Genomic DNA, 25,450 nt, shown 5'->3' with positions numbered 1-25,450 from the left:
ACATGTATAAAACTTGAAATAACAATTTCATTTGACACTTCTCTGGTCTCTTCTACTCCCTAGTTTTCTTTGATCAAATATATGAAGTAAACTCCTTAATAACCAGATTAGAGTAATCACTATAACCGACTAAAGAACCAACAATACCAATAACAAGTACCAATTTTCGGTTTACCATATGGTAGACAGCCAAAACAAAACCAAAGCCACAATACAAATGAAATAACTGACGGCAACCTACTAAGGGTTGTTCCGGTTCATGAGGAATTGCTTGGTTAAACCACAACCCAACGCCTCATCAGGTACCTTACCGATCCGGTTTAATCCCTCAGCAAAAACCACACCCATACCCATATGCAAATGCGGTTCAATGTGACAATGAAAAAACCAAACCCCAGGATTATCCGTTACAAATCTTAACGCCGTCCATCCATAAGGATACAACGCCACCGTATTCCGTAACGGCGGGTTCTTCAGATTATAAGTCTTCTCGTCAACTCCCGGTTTAAATTTCCCTTCACCGTAACCCAATACCCAAAAATCGTGACCGTGAAGATGCCACGGATGAATCTCGCTAGCGTTTGCGTTTAAGCCGTTAGCGTTTTGGAGAATCACGTCGACAGTTACGTTGAACGGGAAAACGTAGATCCCGTTTCCTTGCTTGGTGTTCCGATTTCGCGGCGGGTTCATGATGTCGTAATCCACCGGGTAATCCTTCGGCGGCGAGCTCCGGTTGAATCCGGTTCTCAGATTGTACTTGACGGATCCGAGATACGGCGTTCCCGGAACCGCGAGGGAGACGTTGTTGATCGCCCATTTCGTGAATCCTTCGATGAGATTCTGAGTGTTGAGGAGGATCAACCGTTCGTCGAATGTCTCCGGTGGCGATGGTGATCCCATCGCTGCGAAGATCTTCTTCGAGAAGTTTTTGCTCCGATCGAAATCGTTCCATCGCGGAGTCTCCGGCGGCGGAGAAGTAGGGAGCTGAGAAGAAGGGGCGGTTACGTAGTTGAGAACGGTGAGTGCCGGAGGTGTGTTTGGTTTCCGGCCGCGGACGCCGGCGGTGATGTAGTAGTTCTGGGAAGGGTCTTGATCAGTGGTGAGAAGGACGGAGTAGGTCTCGCCGGAATAGATATCGATGTCGTCGGTTGTGAACGGCGTAATGTAATTGCCGTCGGCTTCTACCACCACGAGCTTATGTCCCTGCACGTGTAAAAATTAACACGTGTGATGATTAGAATTAGGCCTTGTAAATGGGCCCATATACTACAATCTGATACAGAATGGTTAATTTAACCCAAAAACTAACTCAAACTAATAAACGAATTTGATTTATAAACGACATATAAAATTTACAATGATGAAAAAAATCTTGAATAATAGAAATGATAATTATATCTTCCAATTTCTTTAGTAATTCTGTTACTGTAAAAATTCTTAAATTGGCTAAAAATAAAAAATAGAATATTCAAACCAACTTCGAAGAAACAGATGTACATGTACACGGAAAAAGCCGAATAACAGCTTTTATTAGAGTAGCAATTCAAATGAACTGAAACTGAGACAGTGAGATGGCCAGATGGGTAGGTATATCAAAGTCAATACAATCTACCTACTGATAGAGACCACTCTCTTTTGGAATCCCTTACTCTACGGAACGATTGACATGCACACATCTCAATATATAATATACTCCATATAATATGCGATATTTAGATTTGTGGTGTAAAGTTCGACACCATGCACATAATATTATTGTATAATTGTATTATATTTTACTATGGGCCTACGGAACAGAAGACAGAATCTAAGGACCAATTCCCATCACTTTGCAGCCGAAATGGTTAGGAATTTAGTAGTCTGACACTATCGAAAGAAGTTATGGCCTACCATTCTTTTCTAATTTATTTTTCTATTTTGTTCTTTAAATATAATGTATATTTACTTATCATGAAAAGCAGAGAAATAAAACGTAAATAATATTTTTTTTGGACAATAATGTAAATAATCAAAACCTGAACAGCAAAGTTGAGGGAGGCAAGGGCAGTGCTGCTGGCGAGTCTGATTCGGTAAGTCTTGTTTGGCTCCACATGTAGTCTCTGTGGTGCACACTGATCACCTTCTTTAAACGTGCATGTTGGTAACGATGTGCTGCTAAATTGAGCCGCCAATGAACAATTGAATTGTCCTCTCCCATTTATCAATATGCTCTTTAAAATTTTCCCAAAATAATATATTCAGGATTGAAAATGAAGTAAATTATATACAAAAATTAAAATGAAGTAAATTATATACAGTTTAGTAGAAGAAAATAAATAACCTGAGCTTCACCGATCCAACGCATAGGTCTAGAAGAAAGACCGATTTCTTGAGAGAGAACATCCTCATGCCACCAATCGCTTAGTAAGAGATTAAACTCTCCATCGTATCTCAATGGCTCTTTCTTCCCTTTGGCCACGTCGATAATCAACGATCCGTATAGCCCAGCTGATCTCTGCATGCCGTAGTGCCCGTGGTAGAAGTGTGTTCCAGGCTGCACCGTATCAATTATTTCCCAATAAATTACAATGTTTATTCGTATTTATTTAATTTTATTATAACTACAAAGAATAACCTTATCAACTGTGAAATTGTATGTAAAGGTCTCGCCCGGGCTAATGGCGCATTGAGTAACTCCTGCTGCTCCATCTGCCCATGGACTTCCCAACTGTTCATAAATCCCAATTACTTTTTCACAAATCGACTTTCTTGATTTATCTTAAGACATTTTAGTTGTTTTATATGGCTTTAGGATTTTGCATGCAAAAGAGCACAATATATAGAGTCTTATAGACTAGTGTCGTATGCTAGAAATATAGTTAAACTAATTTCAAAAGGAATCTCTTAGGAAAATGTACTAAGCTTAATTATTGCTAATTGCTATGATAAGACTACTAAGCAATAAACAAAGTCCGAAGAAGAAACCAACGGCCGAAGGAAGAGTCCTAAATGTAGTAATCATATAGAGAAGAGACAGAGTCATCAGCCATGCATGGCATGTGCTGCGAAACAATTATTCATCAGCTTTATCTATTTCCTCTATTCTTTATCATCTAACGACAAATCAATTACTAATATTGAAATCAATCATTAAAGGATAATTATGTGTATGAAAAAACAATCAGAAGAAAAATTAAGATCTAATTGAGTTCTTTTGAGAGTGATGATCACTTAGTGCGTCTCCATTCCTCTCAAAATTAGAAAGTAAAATATACAAATACAATTTTGGGTAGTTTTTATTTTCCCTATAAATTATTATATTTGTAAAGAATGTTAAACCTCAAAGATTAGTCTAGATTTTGGTCTAAGGTCTCATAATTATTACTATATAAAAAAGAGAGAGTAAAAAAACCTGACGAATTCCATGCCAATGGATAACAAGGCCTTCGGTGGCGAGTTTGTTAGTGAGGTGGACGACGATAGTGTCTCCAGCGAGGGCGTGTATGGTGGGGCCAGGAAACTGGCCGTTGACGGCCATGACCATGCCTTCTTTGCAGTCGGGCCACCCGAACTTGTATTCAACCTCCCAAGCATACTCTCTCACGGCGGCAGACGCCGTGTGAGCCAAGATAGCCACCGCCACTATCCACCACATACCCATTAATAGCTTGTGTATGTGAATGATGATGTATGCTCATCATATACGTATATATAGAGGGAATGAGGAAGAGAGATGGGAGAGATAATGGGCAGCAAAAGCATATATTCGGGTTTTTAGTCGAGAAATTTTTCTTTATTGTTGGTTTTTTAGTTTGGTCACAAGATACATGGACATAATTTTGATCGTGTAAACAATCAATATGTCAAGAAGATTCGAATAGTAGGTGATCTCATGATACATGTTATTAGGGGTGATTGGTTGAATTTGCGTTAGAAGATTAGATCACGTTCACAATCTTTATAATGCCAACTTTATCAAACTCACCGTTTGAAAGGTTAATTATCACATAAAAGCATATACATTAGGTAGACGTCAAAGTTAGACGATTTCTTTCTAGTGTATAACTTTAATCTTATAGACGACACAATATTATTTTCTTGTCGACATAATTTATCGTATCAAATTAAAACTTTTTTTAAAATAGTACTTTACATCCGAGCATCACATTTATATATAACTTGTCTACAATGACTATACAAGTTTATTTTCTGTAAAGTTTTGTTTTTTTAATGTGGAAAACATCAACCACAAAATTTCTAGCCTAGAGGTTCATACTAATATTCTTATCATGTCTAGTTTCAAATTCAACTTTTATAAAGTATGTGTGAAAGGATTATAAAAATGTGAAATATGCATGCAAACAAATAGAATAAGATTTAGGGACATTTGCTAAAACCAACCCAAATATTCAAGTCAAATGTAAAAGTGTACCCCACTTTCAGTCAAATGCAAAACCAACCTAAAGGAGTAGTGAAAGTACTATTTCACCCTTATGACCAAACAAAAAACATAAATGTATTTTACGTTTCTATCCTTTGGAAGTCTACACGTAATAAAAGAAGTCTACATATATATAGACTTCCTACGAAGTCTACTTTATAGACTTGTTTTGTAGTCTACACTCTAATTTGGTCTACTAATTTAATTTTGAATATGTATAAAAATAATTATTGTGATATTTTTAATTAATCATCAATATAATGGATAATATGAAGTAAATAAATTAAAATTTCATATAATCGAACAATTTTGAAGAATATATACTAATTTGGTTATCATGTGCTAGACTATGTTCATAGTTTAGAAACAAAAGGTTCTAACATGTTATGTCTTTTAGTAGTTGATTTCATAGGGTTAGATTTTAGATTTTGTTTTTTTTTTGTTTTATTAACTTAAATCTGCATATTAATGTTTAGTAGTTTATATTTTGTATAAATGAGACTTTTTGATTATCAAGCAAAACATTTAGGGTTTGATATTTGTGGTTTAGGGTTTCGTAGACCTACAATAAAGTCTATTTATCTGAAGACGTCTTTTTCAGTCTATATTTTTCAATTTGTTTTACAAAAAATCATTATATTTAAACTAAGTTAAGTTCCTTAAGAATAAAAAAGTGAAATCATATACTATAACTATTAAAAAATAAAGAAATAAATTTAATAAATCATATATTAAAATTATTAAAATAATAAAGAATAAACAACAATAATTAAATTATTATAGTAGACTTCCAAAAAGGTCTACTATGTTATAGTAAGATCTACTCCAAAATTTTAATTTTAGTAGACTTCAAACGAAGTCTACAGTATCGTAAATTTTAACCTAGTTACATTTTTGTCTCCCTATATAAACAAAATTTATTCAATCTCTCTCTAAAGTGGCTGCACAAGTTCTTAAAACTCTCTCCCTTCTCTCTAAAACTTTCTCTCTTCTCTCTAAAATTCTCTCAATTGTTTCTAAATCTCTCTCATTATCTTCTTTCTCTCTAAAATTTTCTCAAGTCTTTCTCACAATATTTTCTTGTCATTTTAGATATTATGATTCATGGTTTTCATCTTCTCCTTTAAAAAATGTAAGTTTTAGATCTATAGATTTTAAATGTGTATTTTATGTTTATTTCTCACAATATTATCTTTTTTTGGTAGGTATTATCACTCATGGATTTCATCATCTCCTCTAAAAATGTAAGTTTTAGATTAATAGATTTTAAATATGTATTTACATGTTTATATTCAAATAAATTTATAGATCAAGCTCTCTACATTAATTTGCTACTAGTTTACCTTATAAATTATATTATGTAAAGTATTTTCAGATTTAAAATTATTTTCACATTTCAAAATATATAGATTTTTTCAGATCTGAAAATTATCAGACAGTGTAGACTTCTAAAGAAGTTTACTAAAGCTTGCAGACTTCATATGAAGTTTACTAAACCATAAAGTTTAAGCAGACTTCATTGGAAGTCTACAAAAATATGACTTTAATTTTTTTTCTATGTTTTTTAATAATTTTATCTTATTTTGCAGGTATTTTCTTCCATAGTTGTTCTCTTCTCCTCCTAGAAATGTAAGGTTTACATCTATAGATTTAAAATATGTGTTCTAGTATTTATATTCAAATAAAGTTACATATTAAAATTCATATTAATATGTCTTTAATTTATAACTATTTTGTCTATTAAATCATATTTTTAAAAGTTTTTTAGATTTAAACTTATTTCATATTTTTAATGTATTATTTTTCAGATCTATTTTTTTTGATAGAGTAGACTTCATTTGAAATCTACTTAAAACTTACGGCTGGTAGACTTCAAATGAAGTCTACTAGCCTTGAATTTTAAGCAAATTTCATTAGAAGTTTACTCAAATATGATTTTAATTTTTATCTTATTTTTTAAAATTTTATTTTATTTTGCAGGTATTCTCTTCCAATATTTTCAAATCATCTTCCCAAAAATGTAAGCTTTCCATATATTCATTATAAGATATTTTGTGTTTATAATGAACTAAATTTATAGATTCATACATTATCTTTTTGCTTTGTTACAAGGATGACAAAAAACCATTTTTGAAATATTTTCCAGAACAAAGTATTTTCAAATTTTCTAAATGCACACTTTTAAATATGAAAATTTTCCATTAGTGTAGACTTCAACTAAAGTCTACTAAACAATAACTTTACGTAGACTTAATAAAAAGTCTACTAAAATATGATTTTATTTTTTATCTTATGTTTTTCTCATAACTCTATCTTATTTGGCAGGTACTTTTTCCAAGACTTTATTTGAAGCATCAAGATTATGAAAAATCAAACATACTCAAGAATAATTTTTAATATATTGCTCTGTAATAACTTTCATAATAAAATATTAATTTTTAAATAATTTTTTAATGCATAATCTATAAACATTGTATTCATTTTTAGTTGTTTTCACTTGTATGATATTATTAATTTTTTGTTAGATATCAATTTTTTCACAAGATCTAACCAACCAAACAAGTAAAACCACCATAAGCTAAAATAATAACTAACACACATGTGAGAAGAAGAAAATCTATACAAAATTTTCCCAAAACTTTTCAAGAATAATACTAATCAAAACAATTTGCAATAAGTATCAAGTGTATAATTATAACACATTAAATTGTGAAATTCATCCAAGACCATTAAAATTTTACTAACATACACTGTAAAATAATTAAATCATGAAAAAATATGATGAATAATACACAAATACACTTTTAATAGAATTTACGACGTAGACTTCAACTGCAGTCTACATTTGTAGATTTACAAAAACGTCTACACTTATTATTTAACATATAGTCAATCCAAATTTTTTTAGTGTATTGGCGCAGGCTTGATACACAAAGGCGTACAAAGTGTGTCTTAGATAACTCGATCAAGTTCCGTACTTGTCGATTATTCGTGACAGGCATAAGAGGAGTATATTCCTATTCGGAGTCATTTGTTTTAAATGATGTTTGGTAAGGAATAGGTTAGCACCATCTTCTCAATTTTGTTGTCCAGATCATAATCTTCTTGTGTCATTTCAAGAAGTTTACCATGTGTACAGCCATCATGCACAAGGAACATTCTTCAACCTTTCCGATTCTTCATCTTTTTCGAATATTTTGTCACCCAAAATGTCTTTGGCCCATACTTCACACTCGCTCTAAGTTTCCAACCACATCCTTGAACACGACACTTAGCCACATACAGAGTTTTTGTTGTCTTATATGCTGAAAATGTAAAATTATATTCCACAGTCACCGACTTCAGCTTTGAAACAAGCTCAGCCTTACTAGCAAAACTATAAACGAAGACTTAGAAATACGTCTACAATTATTAGCTAACAACATTGTCAAATCAAATGAATTATACCTTCATAATTATAAAAAAAAAATTATTTTCAAAATCACTCAAACCCATTAGGATTAACTAACACACACTGTCAAACAAAAAAACTAGAAAAAATTTAATGAATAATACACAAATTCACATTTTTATAGATTTTTCTATGAAGACTTAATATTTAGTCTCTGAAGATGTTGACGTTCTTTTCAGTTTACAGACGTAGACTGTCAAATAGGTCTACTCTTTGGGTTGGTTTTTGCAATTGACCATTTTACGGGTTGCTTTCTATAGTTGAATAAAAGTTGTAATTTTGTACATGTAGACTTTCATTTCAGTCTACAATTTAAAAAGGTTACTTTTTGCAATTGACCAGAATTCATCCAAGATTTGACTTTCAGAACTAGACTTCATATGCAGTCTACATGTTTGAATTTTTTTGAAAGAGGTTAGTTTTGCAATTGACCAAGTTTGACTTCAAATCAGTAGATTAAAATGAACGTCTACGGGTGTGTAGACTTCTTGTGAAGTCTACTCTCAAATCCGACGGGTTGGTTTTGCATTTGACCAAAATAAAAAAGTAGACTTTATACGCAGTCTACATTTTTTTTTTAAGATAAGAAGACTGCATATGAAGTCTACAATTTAATAAATTTTTGATTGCTTTTTAAACTTTTTGGTCAAACACAAAACTAACCTATTCCACGAAGTCAAAGTTTTGGTCAAATGCAAAACTGACCTTTTATAGACTTTGTTGGCAGTCTACATTTTGTAGACTTCCGTTGAAGTCTATTTTGAAAAGTCAAAAGTTCGGTCAAATGAAAAACTAACCTCTTTTAGGTAGACGTCTTAGTAAGTCTACCGAAAGTTTTATTTTTGTTGTCAAAGGTAAAGACGGAGACTACTGGGGAAGTCTGCGTTAGAAAAAAAATTTGTCTGCTCAATTGCAAAACTAACCCGTGCGTTGACAAATAGACTGCATCGTAAGTCTCCACGGAGGCGTAGACATACAAAACAGTCTACCGTCGCGACACAGATCTGAAAAAGAACGAAAACCATGTAAATAGTTACATTTTTCATGTGTAAAGCTTGTTTCCAACCTTTTCAACCGTCCAAACTCCAAATATGAGCAAAAAGAAGCATCTTTAACGATTCACTAATGAAGAAACTCGAAAATATGAAGTTTGTGATTATGAAAATGATAGTTATGAGAGTTTTTTAGATGGAAATGTAGAGGAGATGAGAGAAAATGAAGTTTTTTGGGTTATAATGAGAAAAAAAGTGGTTGAAAATTGAATTCTAGAGCTTTAGAGCTCAAAAATGGTGGTTCATGGTGGTTGGAAAAATTGATGATGATGGCATTTTTGTAAATAAGAAGAAATGGTTAGGGTGTATTTGATTTTTTGTTAATTTCGAAATTAATAAAAAAATAAATAAAAATGGCAATTTTGTGAATAATTCAAAAACATAAGGATAGTATGGAAATTTTATTGATGAATAGTATGGACAAAAAAAAAAGGGTTGGTTTTGGATTTGACTTGAAAATATGGGTTGGTTTTGAAAAACACCCTAAGATTTAATAGATTTTTGTATTTGGAGTACATTTAGGGCAACTCTAACCATTATACCAAATTTGGTGTTGAAATAACACCAAATTTAGTGTTTTGGTGTCATACTTTATTTTTCACCTCTAACCATGACACCAAAAAGTATTATATTTGTAATTAAAAATAATTATTTTATCACATTTTAGTTTTATGTTTGTTTGTTAAAATTTTGTAATTTGATATTTTATAAAAAGTATTAAAAATAAATTTATGTTTTAGAAATAAATTGTATATTATTAAAATAACATATATAATTATTTAGGATATTTTATTTTATTACAATATGATGAAATTAAAATATTATGATGTTTTAATTAAGTTTTGTGAAAATAAAAAGAAAATAAAAAAAGATATATTTATTTATAATTATAAATTAAAATTAATTAATAATACTAATTCAACTATAATAGTGGATGAAGATAATAAAATCTATTTTTTCATATTTGATGTAATACATAGTATTATACGAAATTTAGTATAACACTATTAAAACCCATAATTTAGTAAAAATGTTATTTTTATTGTACTATTAAAAAGAAATAAAAATATTAAATTTTATATTTTGAAGTCTCATTAATGTTTATTTTATATTATAATCGGTTATCTGGAAATGAATGGTAACCACTAAGTATCTCGAATTCGGATGGTCCATTCCGTTGTTAAAAAAAGGTGGTCCATTCCACATTGGGGAGCGCATCTCAATGATTTATATCTTTAAGAATTTAAGACACTGTATTGTTGTATCTCTGACAAAGCTTTTCATTTCGTGTTATTATCTCCGACTAGAATAATCTTAATCGGTTAGAAAGTTTACATGCTCATTACAATCTATATTATACTTGTAAGGATATCACTTATGATGAGTTAAGAGTGGTTTTTTGTTTGCCGCCAGTTCTGATTGATTGTATAAAACAGAAAAAAACGAACCATCAAGGGACACATACATCTCCTTCGAAGGCATATATACAAACCCTGGAAAGTAGAACAATTCCCCCTTGCATCATTATATACAACGATAAGAAATTTTAATGAAGAGATGTCCGAGATGCGTCGCTAACCTCATTACAGTAGTTTATGGAGAAACATACATTTAATAAGAAAAGACAACAACTGAACTAGGCATATTCGTGAGACAGCGTATCAACTGTTTTTCTTTTGACAAATGTAAGATCCAGCCAAATGATTATAATTAATGTTTTCAGAGCTAGTATAAAATGCTATTTGATCAATTAAAAGCAGAGGGATTCTAAGTGGAGAACACTGACAAGAGAATAAAACAGATTGTTTCGATGAAGCACTTGATGAAGCCTTAATCAAAACATTAGTCTATTTGGTTTTTTGTCACCAAAATAATTTAACAATCATACAAGGGTATAACACACACATCAAAAACACACACACAACGCATATCCTACTATATAAAAGGGACTAAATTCAAAGCTTTTGGGAGTATCCACCTCAGCCAAAATATTCACATCCAAAAAAATTAGAAATAAATGTCATTTAGAAGATAATTAACTAACATACGGCTTTTGATATTTCTAGAAATTTCAAATTTGTAACTGCTAATTTATTAATAGAATCATATATCTATATTGAATTATGTTCTATTTTTAATTGTTAGACTTCAAGGGTAAATAAATTAATAGTTTATAATATATATAGTTTATAACTTTATATTGTAGTTATAAATAAATAGAAAATAACCGGGGAGGGTGAAGAAGCTCATGTAAAATTATGTAATTAAAATGGTAAAATGGTGAGTATGATAAGGTGAATCTAAAAAAATTTGTTGTATAAATTATGGTGCTTTCTTCGTCCACTATAATGATTTAAAATAAAATATATATTCACATAAATAAGTCAATATTTGTTGGGTTTTTTTGGGTAAGATGTTAAGATTATCATTTTCTGAAAGGTTACATTGTTGTTTTTAAACAACTTATTACAGCAAGGAAACAAAAACAACCAACAACAACTCAAGGTAAAAAAAAGCCTTAAGGAGGTCTTATACAAGAAAGATAAAAAGAAGTAGAGAAGAGGAGAAAGAAAAATTTGCCGAGTAAGAGAGGAGACGATCACGCATCATACGGTCGAGAGAGGCAAGGATGACTGATGAAGGTGGGGAGACAGCTGTGAACACACGAGCATTACGCTCTTTCCACAGCAGGTATATGGCGGACTGAAAGTAGAGCTTGATGACTGGAGTAGCATGCACATCTGCGTTGACACGAGGTTAATTGATCCAGGATGCAACAGAATGTAGATCAGCCGAAGAAGAAATCCAAACTTCAGCAGCAAAAGACTCCTATATCAAACGAGAGAAAGAGCGCTCAAAGAAGAGATGATGGTGAGTCTCTATTTCCAGATTACAAAGGACGCACGTTCCAGAGACATTTAACCCCCAACGCCTTAAGCGATCCTTGGTTGGCAGTCTTCTCCGCAAAGCCAGCCATGATATAAAAGCATTACGTTGAATATGTTCCTTGAACCAAATAGTCTTGTGCTAATATTTATTGTTGATAGTGTTTATATTCTTTTCTGACATTAGTATCCCTATTTTTTAGTAAACTGATCCAAAGAGATTTGTTTGTGGAGCTAACCAAACGAGAATTATAGTGTTTACTTTGGAAAAAGTAATAGGTTGAATGATAGATGGCGTGCGTGCTTTTTCACATGGAAATCTGCACATATATTAAAATTGTAAGATTTGAATCATAGAGAAAATATAGTGTATATGACTGAAGTTGGTCTATTCTGAAACTAAAGATGGCTAAAATTCTTCTTTGTCAAAATGCATAGATGTGAATCTTATATGAATAGAGTTCTTCATTGCTTATAGCAGTGTAATAAACTCTGTGTGTAAAGGAGAAAAAATGTTATATAAGTGAAAACAAAAATTATGATTTTTTTTCTTGTGCCTATAGGCTCTTCGCAATTTGAAGAAGAAAGAACATATTGTGTGAAAATCTTTAGTTCGGTCAAATTTTATCCAGTTGTTTATAAAAGTGTTGTTATCTGATTCATGTAGTTTTTCAGTGTTGATTTAAAAGCCCAAAAAACCCATCTATACTGACTTTTTTGATATTTTTTTCTGTGATTTAAATTTAAAAAGAGATAATACTTTCGATAAGTTATGTAAACTCAGAACAAGTATTTAGCTTTAGAAAACATTTACATGTTTCAAACTTACAATATATACATATATAATGTTTAAAATTATGCATATAAAACATGTGTAAAATGTGTCTGAATATGTTTCTCTTCTTTAATGTGTTAATCGTACTATATATAACATTATTTTAAAATTTGAAAAAGTTTATGTCAGATACAAAAAACCATCAATAAAAAATATAATTCTCCATCTACAACAAAAAAAATGAAAAATTATAAATATATAAATTTAAATTAAGAAAAACTAACAATGGAAAAACAAGAAGTTAATGTAAAAAAGACCGACAAATAATATTATAAATAAAATAAATTTATAAGACACAATCCGCGCAAAGCGCGGAAAAAATCTCTAGTTAGAATAACACCGCTCTCTAATGGCGTCCCTGGTTCATGAGCCATTTCCTGGTTAACCCACAACCGAGCACCTCATCCGGTATATCCATTTTCGCAATCCGGTCTACTCCCTCAGCGAAAACCACACCCATACCCATATGCAAATGCGGTTCAATATGACAATGAAAAAACCAAACCCCTGGATTATCCGTTACAAACCTTAACGCCGTCCATCCAAACGGGTACAATGCCACCGTATTCCGTAACGGCGGATTCTTCAAATTATACTTCTTCTCATCAACTCCGGGACGGAACTTCCCGTCGCCGTAACCCAAAACCCAAAAGTCATGACCGTGCAAATGCCACGGATGGATCTCGCTTATCTTACCTTTCAAAACGTTGGCGTTTTGGAGAATCACGTCCACCACGATCCCCATCGGGAACTTGTATATCCCGCTGCTCTTCGTCGTGGTGGGATTCACCGGCGGTTTCGTGATGTCGTAGCTCTTCACCAGCTCCTTTGCCGGAGATTTTAAGTAGCTAAGCGTGTTCAACCCGTATCTGATGGCTCCGATGTACGGCGTCGCCGTAACGGATAATGAGACGTTGTTGATAGCCCATTTCGTGTGGCCGTCGATGAGATTCTGCGTGTTGAGGAGGTAAAGCTGTTCGTCTGATTTCTCCGGCGGCGGCGGGTATCCTTTTGCGGCGAAGAACTTGTTGGAGAAGCTTATGCTGCGGTTGTAGTCGTCCCATCTTGGAGTCACCGGCGGGGGAAGAGATGGACGTGCGGATTCGGGTGCATCGATGTAGCTTAAGACGGTGAGTGCTTGTGTAGTGTTGGGTTTCCGACCACGGACTCCGACGGAGATGAAGTGTTTCTTGGTTGGAAATGAGTGGGTTCGGAGGAGAACGGAGTAGGTCTCGCCGGAGTAGATGTCGATGTCGTCGACGGTGAACGGCTTGACGTAGTTGCCGTCGGCTTCAACGACTTCTAGCTTGTGTCCCTGCACGGGCGTTGAATTACCACACGTGTGAACATCAGAATGAACACGTGTTTTTTTCTTATACAGTACTATAATTGTAAAAATAGTAAAATAGCGTTATTTCTTTTTGAAAAAAAAGAAAAATTCTTATTTTATTTCAAAACAAATTCCATTTGCTGATCCTGAATTATATTTTGCAAGAAAAATTACGTTTTAAAAGAAAAAAGTTAATAAAACAGAACCGAAGTTAGATTTGTCTGAAACTATTATTTAGATTGAATATACCTAAACACAAACATGTTAGTTAAACTAAAGCTGTTACGTTTTGAAATTAATTTAATAATAAAAGAAAAAAACAAACTTACTTCAACGGCCAAGTTGAGTGAAGCAAGGGCGGTGGTGCTAGCAATCCGAAGACGATAAACTTTATTGGGCCTGACTCTCAGCGTTTCAGGTGCGCATTGATCATTTTTTCTAAACGTGCACTGCCTCTTCCCTTCGTTGCTTAAATACGCAGCTTGGGAACAGTTGAACTGTCCTCTCCCATTGATCAATAGACTCTGAGGCTCGCCTATCCAACGCATAGGGCTCGATGAAAGAGCCAGTTCTTGAGAGTGAGTGCTTTGGTGCCACCAATCACTGAGCAGCAGATTAAACTCTCCATCGTAACGTAGTTTCTCTTTAGGCGATCTCACTATCATCATCCCGTACAGTCCCGCTGATCTCTGCATCCCGTAGTGGCCGTGGTAGAAATGTGTTCCCGGCTGCACCATATCAATCATAGTATCGTTATTTTCTTTTTTTGTTGTAACGTTAGTATTAAAATGAAGAAGGGTTTTTTACCTTATCGACTGTGAAATTGTAAGTGAAAGTCTCGCCAGGATTAATGGGACACTGTGTCACACCAGCTGCTCCATCTGACCATGGAGTCCCTCTCTATTCCATAATCACATTCCATTTTTATTAGTTCCATTCTTGTCAATTTATTCATACAAACTAATCTTAGAGTCAGGTTTTTTTGTCACAATATTGCATATTTTTATTTGTATATGAGGGGAAGAAGAACTAGAAAGTTAAACAACCTGACGTATGCCGTGCCAATGGATGACAACACCTTCGGTGGAGAGTTTGTTGGTGAGGTGAATGATGACGATGTCTCCGGCGACAGCATCAATCGTTGGCCCCGGGAACTGGCCGTTGATAGCCATAACGATGCCTTCTTTACAATCTGGCCACCAGAACTTATACTCTACTTCCCAGTCTAATTCTACAACTCTGGCGGAGGCCGAGTGAACCGCCACCAGAACCACCGTTACTAGCCACCACACAATTACCGACATGGATCTCTTTTTTTGGCTTGGATATTATGAATTATAAAATAGATTGTGTTAAGTGTATGAAAGAGGTTTCGAAGCTGTACACATATATATAGAAAGGGAAAGGCTTTATTTCAAAGTATGATCGAAAAATACAAAATATTTCTTTAGTTATTTTGTTATTTGTAAGCAATTTGAATTTTATGTGGATGAAGTTGATAAATTTATGACTTTACAGACGAAAAAGAAAAGACGACAAGATCGATTGGACCATTGCATTGGCAGTATGGCATGGAAGACAATGAAGGGATGCTATTGGTTTCATCATTTTCACATTAGTTAAGATACGTGTTGTCATATCAAGAAGTCACAAAGGATTGTTCAAATCATTCACGTATATTGGATATGTGGCTTTCTATCCTGCACAAAAGACCCCAAAAGAAATGTAATCTCTAATTGTAGTCTACATTCTCTATATGTGATTATTTGTTAATTAACTCAAGCTAGTATTGGCTATCAAATTGATTATATATTTTGTATTTTATTATATATATACAGGCGCGAATGCAAAACTCTTTTTCAATGGGTGCAAATAGTAGAATAAGTGTGCACAGTACACATCATAATAGGTGAATATCTAAATTTGTTAAGAAATGTATTATTATTTTTGAAAATATTATGGTGCATGTGCACAGTGCACCCACTCTTCCTTGTTAGTTTCGCCACTGTATATATATGACATAAAAGGTGCTTTAACAAAATATATTCTGAACCAAAAGCAAGAGTCAAGTGTCTTCCACTGAGAAAAACTGCTGCAGTCGGGGTCAGTACAAAGGCAACAAATATAAAGTCTATGCACTCATCCAACAATGCAACAATAGTAATTCACATCATTAGTTATGATGTAAAGTTGTTTTTTTAATCCTTTGTATAGTATTTTAATTGTATAATATATTGTGAAGTTTTCATATGCCGTTCCACGTTTTAAATTACTTTCGTCGGTCGATTTGCCTCCAGAAGCAAATTGAACAATTGATCACGCAATACTGACAACATGCTTATAAGTCATTGGCACCCAAAATTTTCAAATTTGACTCGTGAGTAAACTAATTATTGGATATGTTGCGCACGTTTTTCATTTAGATATATTCATATATAAGCCACAGACTCTTCAAGTTGTTATAAACAGCACACCACCACCACCCCCGGCCCCCCTCCCCCCCCCTCCAAAAAAAAAAAATTAGGTTGTGTTTTTTCTTTTTTTTCTACTACGAATGAAAATTTCTTTTTTTTTTCTTTTTTGATAACCGAGTATCCTGACTCCACCGTGGTGGTCCAGACTAGAGACCGAACTCTTTAGCGGCGCGGACGCACACCCAAAGGTGGATCATGGCCAGGCAACGGTCTTCGATCTCGGGCGCCAGAGCAAGTCCACATGTAAATTCCCTGGTAGCTAGTGCGAGTCGAATTCGGGGCCGTACTTGCAGCCGCAAGCCGTTTACCACCAGACTAACTCGTTCTGGTTCGAATGAATTTTTTTTAAAAGCGTAGTCAGCATTGCAACTTGAAAAATGACTGAGTACACAATTATAGTAGTTTAGTTTAATAAATGCAAGTTAAGAACTATCTCTAGTAGCCGTTCAGATCAACCCTTGAATGTAGTGTGGTACAAACTCTTGTTTACAATGTATACATCTCAATTTGTTTCTGGCAACAATCGTAGTTCAGTTCATTTTTTTTACATCCTACTTGTTTCATGGTTGTTTCATGTAGATTAATATAATTTTTAGATAATTAATATGCATCAATAGCCTACACAGAGATGCCAAATCCAATCCGAATATGTATCTCAACTTATTACAGTTGCAAATAATTAGGTTGAACATGAACACGACGACCCTACGAAAAGTAAGTACACTCCAAGGCTAAAACACATTCTTCATTTTTGTCGATCTCACATGTGACTAATAAAGGGTTGTATTATTGCAGTTTATATTATGACCACAATCTGGTACATTGTAGATGATGAATCGTAGACAAATGGAAATGAATGGTTATAATCTATCAAATATAAATCAAACATTACTTGTGGAATCGAACTGAATATGAAGGGATAATAACGCACCCAAATCCATACTTTTTGCTTCATATGACATACCTTACACAAAGTGTTAACGCAGAACTTGCTAACGGTACCAGTGTTACTTCTCAGTGCCAAAGTTGTTTTTAGGTTTTTTAGTAATTAAACCTCTCAACTAAAGATGAATCGTAAAAAAACCCTCAACTAAAAATCTTGTGAAATAAACCCTCAACTTTAGTTCCGTTAACAACTTTAGTTCCGTTAACATATGTTACATATGTTAATGGTTTATAAGTTGAAGGTTTATTTCACTGGATTTTTAGTTGAAGGTTTATTTTACGATTCATCTTTATTTGAGGGGTTTTACCACTAAAAGTCATTAAATATTATTAAATTATTTATTATCATTTATACATTGTTTTAAGATTTATAAGCCTTTAAAACTAATTTATAAATTTTAATAATATATTATAAAATTAATTTATACATCTTGAATTAATAATTTTCAACACTACTTACAATTTATTATAACTTTGAAATATTAAATTATTTGATATTTGGCAATAGTGATATAAAAAATTTTGTGTGTTTATATCGTCATTGTCAAATATGAAATAATTTATAGTTTCTAAGTTATATTAAGTCTTAAGTAGTGTCGTGATAATTCATCCATGAAATCAATCTTTCTATTTAGAGTATGTCGCACTTTTTTCTATTTTCATGATTTATGTCATCCGGCTCATACTTCTCCCCCCTCCAAAATAATGCATAATTATTTTTATTCTCATTGATTTCTGAATAACTACGTTATAATTTTATTTTCTTGATCAATAATATATTTGAAACATAAAGTAATACAATAAATCAAGAACAATATAGAAAAATAGAAAAGTATGAGCCTGATGACGAAAATCATGAAAATAAAAAAAAGTACGTCATACTCCAAATAGAAAGATTGACTTCATGGATGAATTATCCTCGACACTACTTAAGACTTAATATAACTTAGAAACTTTCAATTATTTGATATTTGACAATGACGATATAAACACACAATTTTTTTTATATCACTATTGCCAAATATCAAATAATTTAATATTTTGAAGTTATAATAAGTTATAAATCGTGTTGAAAATTATTAGTTTAAGATGTCTAAATTAATTTTATAATAGATTAATATATTAAAAATATAAATTTGTTTTAAAGGCTTACAAATCAATCTAAAACAACGTATAAATGGATAATAAATAACTTAAAAACTCTTTAATGACTTTTAGTGATAAAACTCCTCAACTATTTTTGAATTGTAAAAAAGACCCTCAACTAAGTTTTTAACATTATAAACCCTCAACTTATAAACCGTTAACATATGTCACCCTCCGTCACGGTTTTTTAAACGGAGGGTAACATATGTTAACGGAATTGAAGGTTTATTTCACAAGATTTTTAGTTGAGGGGTTTTTTTACGATTCATCTTTAGTTGATGGGTTTAATTACTAAAAACCCTTGTTTTTATTCCCTTTATATCTATACTATTAAAGCAGAATACTTCTTATGAATCTGCCCCTAAATTTTCTTATTAATTACAAAACATTCCATTTCTTTTTTCAATTGTTTTTAATGGTTTTCAGAAATTAAAAGCCCAACACATTTGCTTCTGTCCAACTAAACAAAACAGCCCAATAATTTAAAAACTTAAAGTCAAAGAAGCCCAACAATATTTTCTTTTAAAAAAATTATAAGTCAATTTAAATACATAATTATTATTTAATATTTATGTAATTATAATTTAATATTTATGCATTATTTAAAAATATGTAGAATGAAAAACGTAATGTCTATTACATTTTTCATATAATATTTAATTAATAAGTTAAAATCGTAAATAAATAACCTTAGCAAATATATAATCACAATATAATTAAATTTAGAGAAAAAGACCAAAATAGCACTAAATCAAGTTTTTGTTCCCAAACTAGCACTCAAGGCCAAAAGTCACAAAAATAGCACTCAAGGGGTGGTGTTTAGGGTTTAAAATTTAGGGTTTAGGGTTTAGAGTTTAGGTTTTAGGGTTTAGAGTTGAGAAGTGAGGTTTTGGGGATAAGATTTCAAATTTTGAAAAATAAAAAAAATTTAAATTTTTCAAAAGATAAAATGCTATTTTGGTCATTTTAGTTTTTCAGTGCTATTTTTGTGATATAAACTTAGAAATGTGCTATTTTGGAGATTTGCCCTTAAATTTATTGAGTAAAAGTTTGCACAAATTAATTAGTACACAAATTTATTATTATATAATAAAAAATAAAGAAGACAAAATTATAAAAAATTACTATAAACAAATATAAAATCTATTAAAATATAAATTAGACAAATATTTATTAATTTAAATGAAATTTTAATAAGAAATGATTCCGCGCTTTGAAAGCGCGGGTCAAAATCTAGTTTAGTATTAAAATATGAAATGGTGTAAAGTTCTGCACGTTTTAAATTTTTCTTTCCAATCAAGTAATACTGGAAACATCTCCTTATAACTTTGGCACCCACAAATTCAAACATTGCTCGTGAGCAGACCAAATTATTGGAGGTATTGGACATGACTTTTTGAAAATGAACACGACCCTACGAAAACGAAAAGTGGAACACAACAAGTCTACGAACACATGATTCATTTTTTTTCTTCTTTTTCTTTTTTGAAAGTTTTAATCCCACATGTGACTTAAAGAGCTGTATTTATTTAATTTTTATTAAATGTCCTCAAACTAGTGTAGGATAGATGAAGGATGAATCGTAGTCAAATGGAACTGAATGGTTTAAATACAAACCAAACATTACTACCGTGATTTTTTCTAAATGTGCACTGCCTCTTCCCTTCGTTGCTTAAATACGCCGCTTGTGAACACCTGAACTGTCCTATAATAATCATCCGTTCGGTGTTAAAAAAAGTCATAACATGTCGAAATAATTAGGCAGATACGAATTAAAGTCTCCGCCTGGCTTAACTGGATATTAGAGACCCTTAAAACGTTATTAAAATTGGTCGTTCTTTCTAACTAGTTAAGTTGGTCGTTCTTTCTAGCTATACTAAATCGATTCGTTCTTTCTTATCCGACGATATTCAAAACCAAGATAGGCCAAAGCACATAGGCATAAATAGTTGACTAGTTTAGAAAAGAAGGACAGAGTACAAAGCAAAACTTGTAGGGGCATAATGACACCATATTAGAAGTACACAAGCTAGCCCCAAGTCATATATATATAGCAACAGATCAGATAATAGAATTAATGGATCCAGAAAGGAGCATGGTTAAGCATTGTAGCACCTAGAGATTCAAAGGAATGAACCGCACCAGAGGCTAGGTCGTAAGAACCAAGACCATGGCCAATGTAATAGATGGAGTTAGGTTTGAGCCCCGGGTACATGCTCGACGAAAGACACAAGGCTTCACCCTTGCTAAGGAAGATGCATAGATCTCCAATATCTTCCGTGTAACTAAAGTATCCTCTGCGCTTTTTGTCTTGCCTAAATACCATGAACCGCTTGGTTTTGCTGTGTATGCCTTGCGCTTCCCCGTTGCCGTCCTCCTCTATGTGTGTGCACTGTGCGTACCACTTGACCAAAAAAAGATCACCAGAGGGAGATTCCACCAAGTGCTTGCTCGCGAAACATCTATCCAACATCTCCCCAGGGATCTTAGGGAAGTTGCATAGACGCACTTCTTGATACTTTATCTTCTTCTTCTCCTTCTTGTTGCTGCTGAGAGGCAGTGAACCCATGTAGAGACCCTTAGCACTGGTGAAATAGAAGGCTTTGTCTCTCTTGGAATACATGAGCTCAGAGGCTGGAACGAGAGGTAAAGAGGTCTCTATGTGAATCCACTCGGAGTTCAAACAAGGAGTGCATACACTTAGATGAGTTCCGCAAAATTTTGCAGCCACAGTGAAGTCTTCTTGGTCTTGGTCAGGACACTGAGACGAAAGAGACAGCTCGGTTGTAAAGGGACGCGGATAAAAACCGAGGGAAGGCAAAGGTATGACTCTTGGGGATGTGACAAGTGGCTTATACACATCCGTCAGATTTATAGGGAGATCTTTACTGTCCATGGAAGCAACCCATCCTTGCGATGATCCAAAGAGTGTTTGACCAATCAGCTCCTTGGGAAGCTTCTTCTCGGAGGTAGTCACTACTTGTTCAGTCCTCGGGTCGAATATTCTGTATCTTACGATCCTTTCACCACTCTCCCGACACTCTTTCACCGTCTTATCACTCAAAAGGAAACAAGGAGACTCCGGCGGCAAAGATGAGAAGAATCGAGCACTGACCACTCTATATGCCTGTCATCAGTATATATCCTAGTCAACACAATTACATAATAAACAGTGGGGAGTTTTCGAGAAAATTAGTGTTAATATCTTACAGATAGATTCCTGACTCGGCTGATAAACAGAGACATTTTCTTCTTTGCTTCAGGGAAAAAGATTATAGATAGCATTCAGGGTCGGCTCTGGAATATTTCTCTTTCCCGAAGCCCTGGTTAGGGTTCCCTGAAGCGCTTTCTTTTCCTTGTTGCAAAAGCAACTTTAACCCCTTTTTCAACCGCCACAGCCCAAACTACAGTCGATGATGTTTGGGCCCTTTCTATTTCTTAAGACCCATGTCCATGTTATATTAACGGTTTTTTTTTTATCAAACTTATATCTATCTTATTAAAACTCAAGTACAAAATTGGACTGTTTGGAGACTTGAATATGACTTTTAAAATTTTGGAGTGTTTGGAAACATGGATTGCAGTCTTTTAAAAAATAATATTTTTGTTTGAAAACAAGGATAGTAGTATTAAGAAAAAAAGTAATGGGCTTATGTTTTTTTTAAAAATTGAAAGTTATCTAGGCCACTTTTAAAATATACCAAAATGGGTCAATCTAATTCCCTAAAATTTTTTTTTCTAAACTAACCATAAAACAAAATTTAAACTTTATATACATATTTCAAATCAAAATAATAATTCAAATTTGATTTATATCAAAAATTGATTCAAAAATATACATATATTCAAAAATGGATTTTTACTAAACTATTTTTCAATAACCATTATAAAAAAATATTGTCAATATATATAAGAAAAATATAATACAAAGCCCAATTTGAAATACCAACTCAAATTATGGTTTTCATATTTCATATTAAGTTTTAAAAATATAATATATGTAATTATTTATATGATGGTATGTATAAAATACTATTAATTATATGATTACTTATATGATGGTACATATAAAATACGATTAATTATATGATGATAAAATACGATATATAATAATGACTAGGGATGGGCTTTTGGATACCCATACGGGTTTAGTTCTGATCGGTTTGTATTTTGAGTTTTCGGGGTCAAAGATTTCAGCCTTATTAGAATGTTTCTAAATTTTGGTTTGAGTTCGATTTGGATCTTTGCGGGTTTGGTTTGGGTTTGGATAACTAATTTAAATTATTTTTAAAGTCTTAAATCATTATATATTTTAAATTTCTCAAAATGTATAAATAAAATAATATATTACGTATAAATTTGAATAACATATGTCATAATACTTAAACTTAACATATCAATTGGCTTGATTTAAAATTTTGGATACGAAATCAATAATTATTTTAAGTATTTTTGGTGATTTGAGTATACTTTAACTATTTCAGATATTTACTTTTGACTATCTATATATATTTTCAAGTATTTAAACCAATTTAAAAGTATCATTTTTGATGTTTTATATACGTTAAATCTAAAAATAATTAATATATATAAGTATATAAATCTATTTTTAGATAAATTCGGATACCTAAATACTTCGGTTCGGATCAGATTCAGTTCTCTAAATAACAAAATTTTGAATAATTAGAATATTTAATCAATTTATGTTTGGGTTTGGTACTATATCTTTGGATCGGTATCGGTTATGTTCCTCGGATTCATTTTTTCAAATCCTAATAATTACATGAAAAACAAATATCAACATATTTTTCAAAATATACACCCGTGCGCCTGCGCGGGTCAAAATCTAGTTAACGGTTAACGGTGGAGTTTGCCTCATAGAGTTGCTCAAATAAAAAAAAAAAAGTTTCAGTCTCTCTCTAATCAATTTAAAACTCTCTTCATTACATAACAATGCATGTTTTACATAAATTTTTTTTTTTGTATTTTCAATTCACCTTTTTATTAACTAATAATGACTAATAGTAAATTTCAATAAAATCAATTACATTAACTAAATTTTGATTGGTTTATGGAAAATATATAATTACAAAAAATTATGAATTTAATTATTTTATTAATATATGTGAAAAACTAAAATATTTATCATTTTGAAATAGAGGAAGTATTAGTAAAAGTTTATGGTTTAGCTAAAACTAAATGAAAAAGAAATTGACCACATATAAATTGACACATAAGCAATGGAACGATTTCGACTTAATTATCTCTCTCTTTTCCTTTCAAATTTTATTCTATTTAATGTTGAGATATTTGGAAGAGAAACCCTTTGTTAATGTTGCTAAACTTAGGTTCCGCTCGTCCAACGGCGAGACTGGCCTAGCACATAATTAGAAAATCGAAGATTAAGGGGGCGACTGGTTTTCCCGCTACCACCCGCAAACGCAGCTTTTGCGGTTGGTAGCGGTTGTCGGCGGTTTGCAACAATCACTCAAATCGTTCTAAACCGCTTCAAACCGCTCCGAATCTCATAAATTCAAAAGCTGGCTCCAGCTAGCGTTTGCGGTTGCGGGCGGTTGCGGGAGGGTAAAATTTTTTTCTTTTTTTAAAAACAATATATATACAAAAGTAAAAATATTTAATAAAAAAATTTAAAATTGAAATTATGAAAATATTAAAATATATCTATTATATTTTAATTAATATTATAAAATTTTATAATAAAAACAATTTCAATAAATTTTCAAAAATTAAAATTATAACTTTCTAAATATAAATTTAATATTTATTATAATTTTATGATTTTATGATTTTTGATATTTTTATAATTATATTAAATGTAAATATTGTTAATTTATTATTTGACTGTTACCGCATTTGGTAGTTAACCAGTCATAAATCACCCGCAAACGCACCAATTTTTAACCGCAGTACCAATCGTACAAATCTCTTAAAACCGCTAGAAACCGCAACTGCCCGCATCCACAAACTCCCGCAACCGCAACCGCAACCGCTGCGTTTGAACCAGTCAGGCCCTAAATGGAGAAAAATAAAACTCGTTTTTGGTTTATTTTGATATTTTTAATTTAATTAATTATATATATATATAATAAAATTATAACTTTGATATTTAGATTTTTGACATATTTTAGACCAAAACTAAATTATTTATCGGGTTGGTATATAATATATTTACCCAAAAAATCGATCTGAAAATCAGGGTACCAAACCTGATTGGACCCTGCCTAAATATCTGAAAGGGTCCTTTTTCAAAATCCGAAAAATTCAAACCGTATTGAGAATTATCTGAACATATCCAATCATATATATATATATATATATATATATATATATTATTTATAATTATATTATACTTATAATAATATTAATACCTAAAATTAAAATTATAAATTAAATGTATTAGTTATTTTTAGTATTTATAGATAGAAATAGATGTTTTGGATACACAATTTTCAAATCAAATTGAATTCATGGTTACTATCACACCAAAAATAGCCAACTAAGTCTAAAACTATATCTGGTGAGTATTTCGTAAGAAGCTCGTGCTAGGGTGCTAGTCAAGTGTAAGGAAGTAACTGTGAAAATGTTAGTGTAATCTCTAGTGATTAGTGAACACCACTTGTAGTCACACCGATTTATAGTGGAGAGGATGAGAGTATTTCCCTCCTCTGAGATGTAGCTTTCCTCACACCAAGGAGTGAATTTAGGATCAACAAAATCCTTATGTGTTCTTGATTTTATGATTATAGAATAACCATGTGTGGTCTTGATAAATGATGATTAAAACGGATTCAAGGGTGTATCAATCCCGTAACACCAACAAGTCTATTGCATTAGATGAACAGTAAGTAAGTATGTATTGAAATATAAAACCCGTGGACCATGGTTCTAGTC

General features: G+C 32.2%; 3 protein-coding genes across 4 annotated transcripts; all 3 read right to left on the bottom strand.

Annotated features, from left to right (window-relative positions):
• Positions 1-78: 78 nt before the first annotated feature.
• Positions 79-3,881, bottom strand: LOC103851396 (L-ascorbate oxidase). Of its 2 annotated transcripts, XM_009128252.3 has the most exons (5): positions 3,392-3,657; positions 2,615-2,707; positions 2,321-2,533; positions 2,016-2,210; positions 79-1,203 (listed from the first exon to the last, which is right to left on the bottom strand). In XM_009128252.3, the coding sequence occupies exons 1-5, from the start codon at positions 3,638-3,640 to the stop codon at positions 241-243; spliced, it is 1,713 nt and encodes a 570-aa protein (XP_009126500.2). In that variant the 5' UTR covers positions 3,641-3,657; the 3' UTR covers positions 79-240. The 2 variants fall into 2 exon arrangements, with proteins under 2 accessions (XP_009126500.2, XP_033141944.1); XM_033286053.1 differs by lacking the exon at positions 2,615-2,707 and having other exon boundaries at positions 3,392-3,881.
• Positions 3,882-10,710: 6,829 nt separating this feature from the next.
• Positions 10,711-15,359, bottom strand: LOC103849284 (L-ascorbate oxidase). Its single transcript, XM_033285572.1, has 5 exons — positions 15,020-15,359; positions 14,781-14,873; positions 14,303-14,701; positions 12,972-13,958; positions 10,711-10,853 (listed from the first exon to the last, which is right to left on the bottom strand). Exons 1-4 carry the CDS (start codon positions 15,275-15,277, stop codon positions 12,990-12,992), a joined length of 1,719 nt encoding a protein of 572 aa, XP_033141463.1. The 5' UTR covers positions 15,278-15,359; the 3' UTR covers positions 10,711-10,853; positions 12,972-12,989.
• Positions 15,360-18,684: 3,325 nt separating this feature from the next.
• LOC103849282 lies at positions 18,685-22,162 on the bottom strand. The gene is made up of 2 exons (XM_009126085.3): positions 21,749-22,162; positions 18,685-21,665 (listed from the first exon to the last, which is right to left on the bottom strand). The coding sequence occupies exons 1-2, from the start codon at positions 21,821-21,823 to the stop codon at positions 20,613-20,615; spliced, it is 1,128 nt and encodes a 375-aa protein (XP_009124333.1). The 5' UTR covers positions 21,824-22,162; the 3' UTR covers positions 18,685-20,612.
• Between the last annotated feature and the right edge of the window lie 3,288 nt (positions 22,163-25,450).

The sequence above is a fragment of the Brassica rapa genome, chromosome A02, assembly GCF_000309985.2.
Source record: "Brassica rapa cultivar Chiifu-401-42 chromosome A02, CAAS_Brap_v3.01, whole genome shotgun sequence".
Classification (NCBI taxonomy): Eukaryota; Viridiplantae; Streptophyta; class Magnoliopsida; order Brassicales; family Brassicaceae; genus Brassica; species Brassica rapa.
The sequence above is the reverse complement of the archived record's forward strand: the minus strand, read 5'-3'. Positions and strand labels throughout refer to the sequence as shown.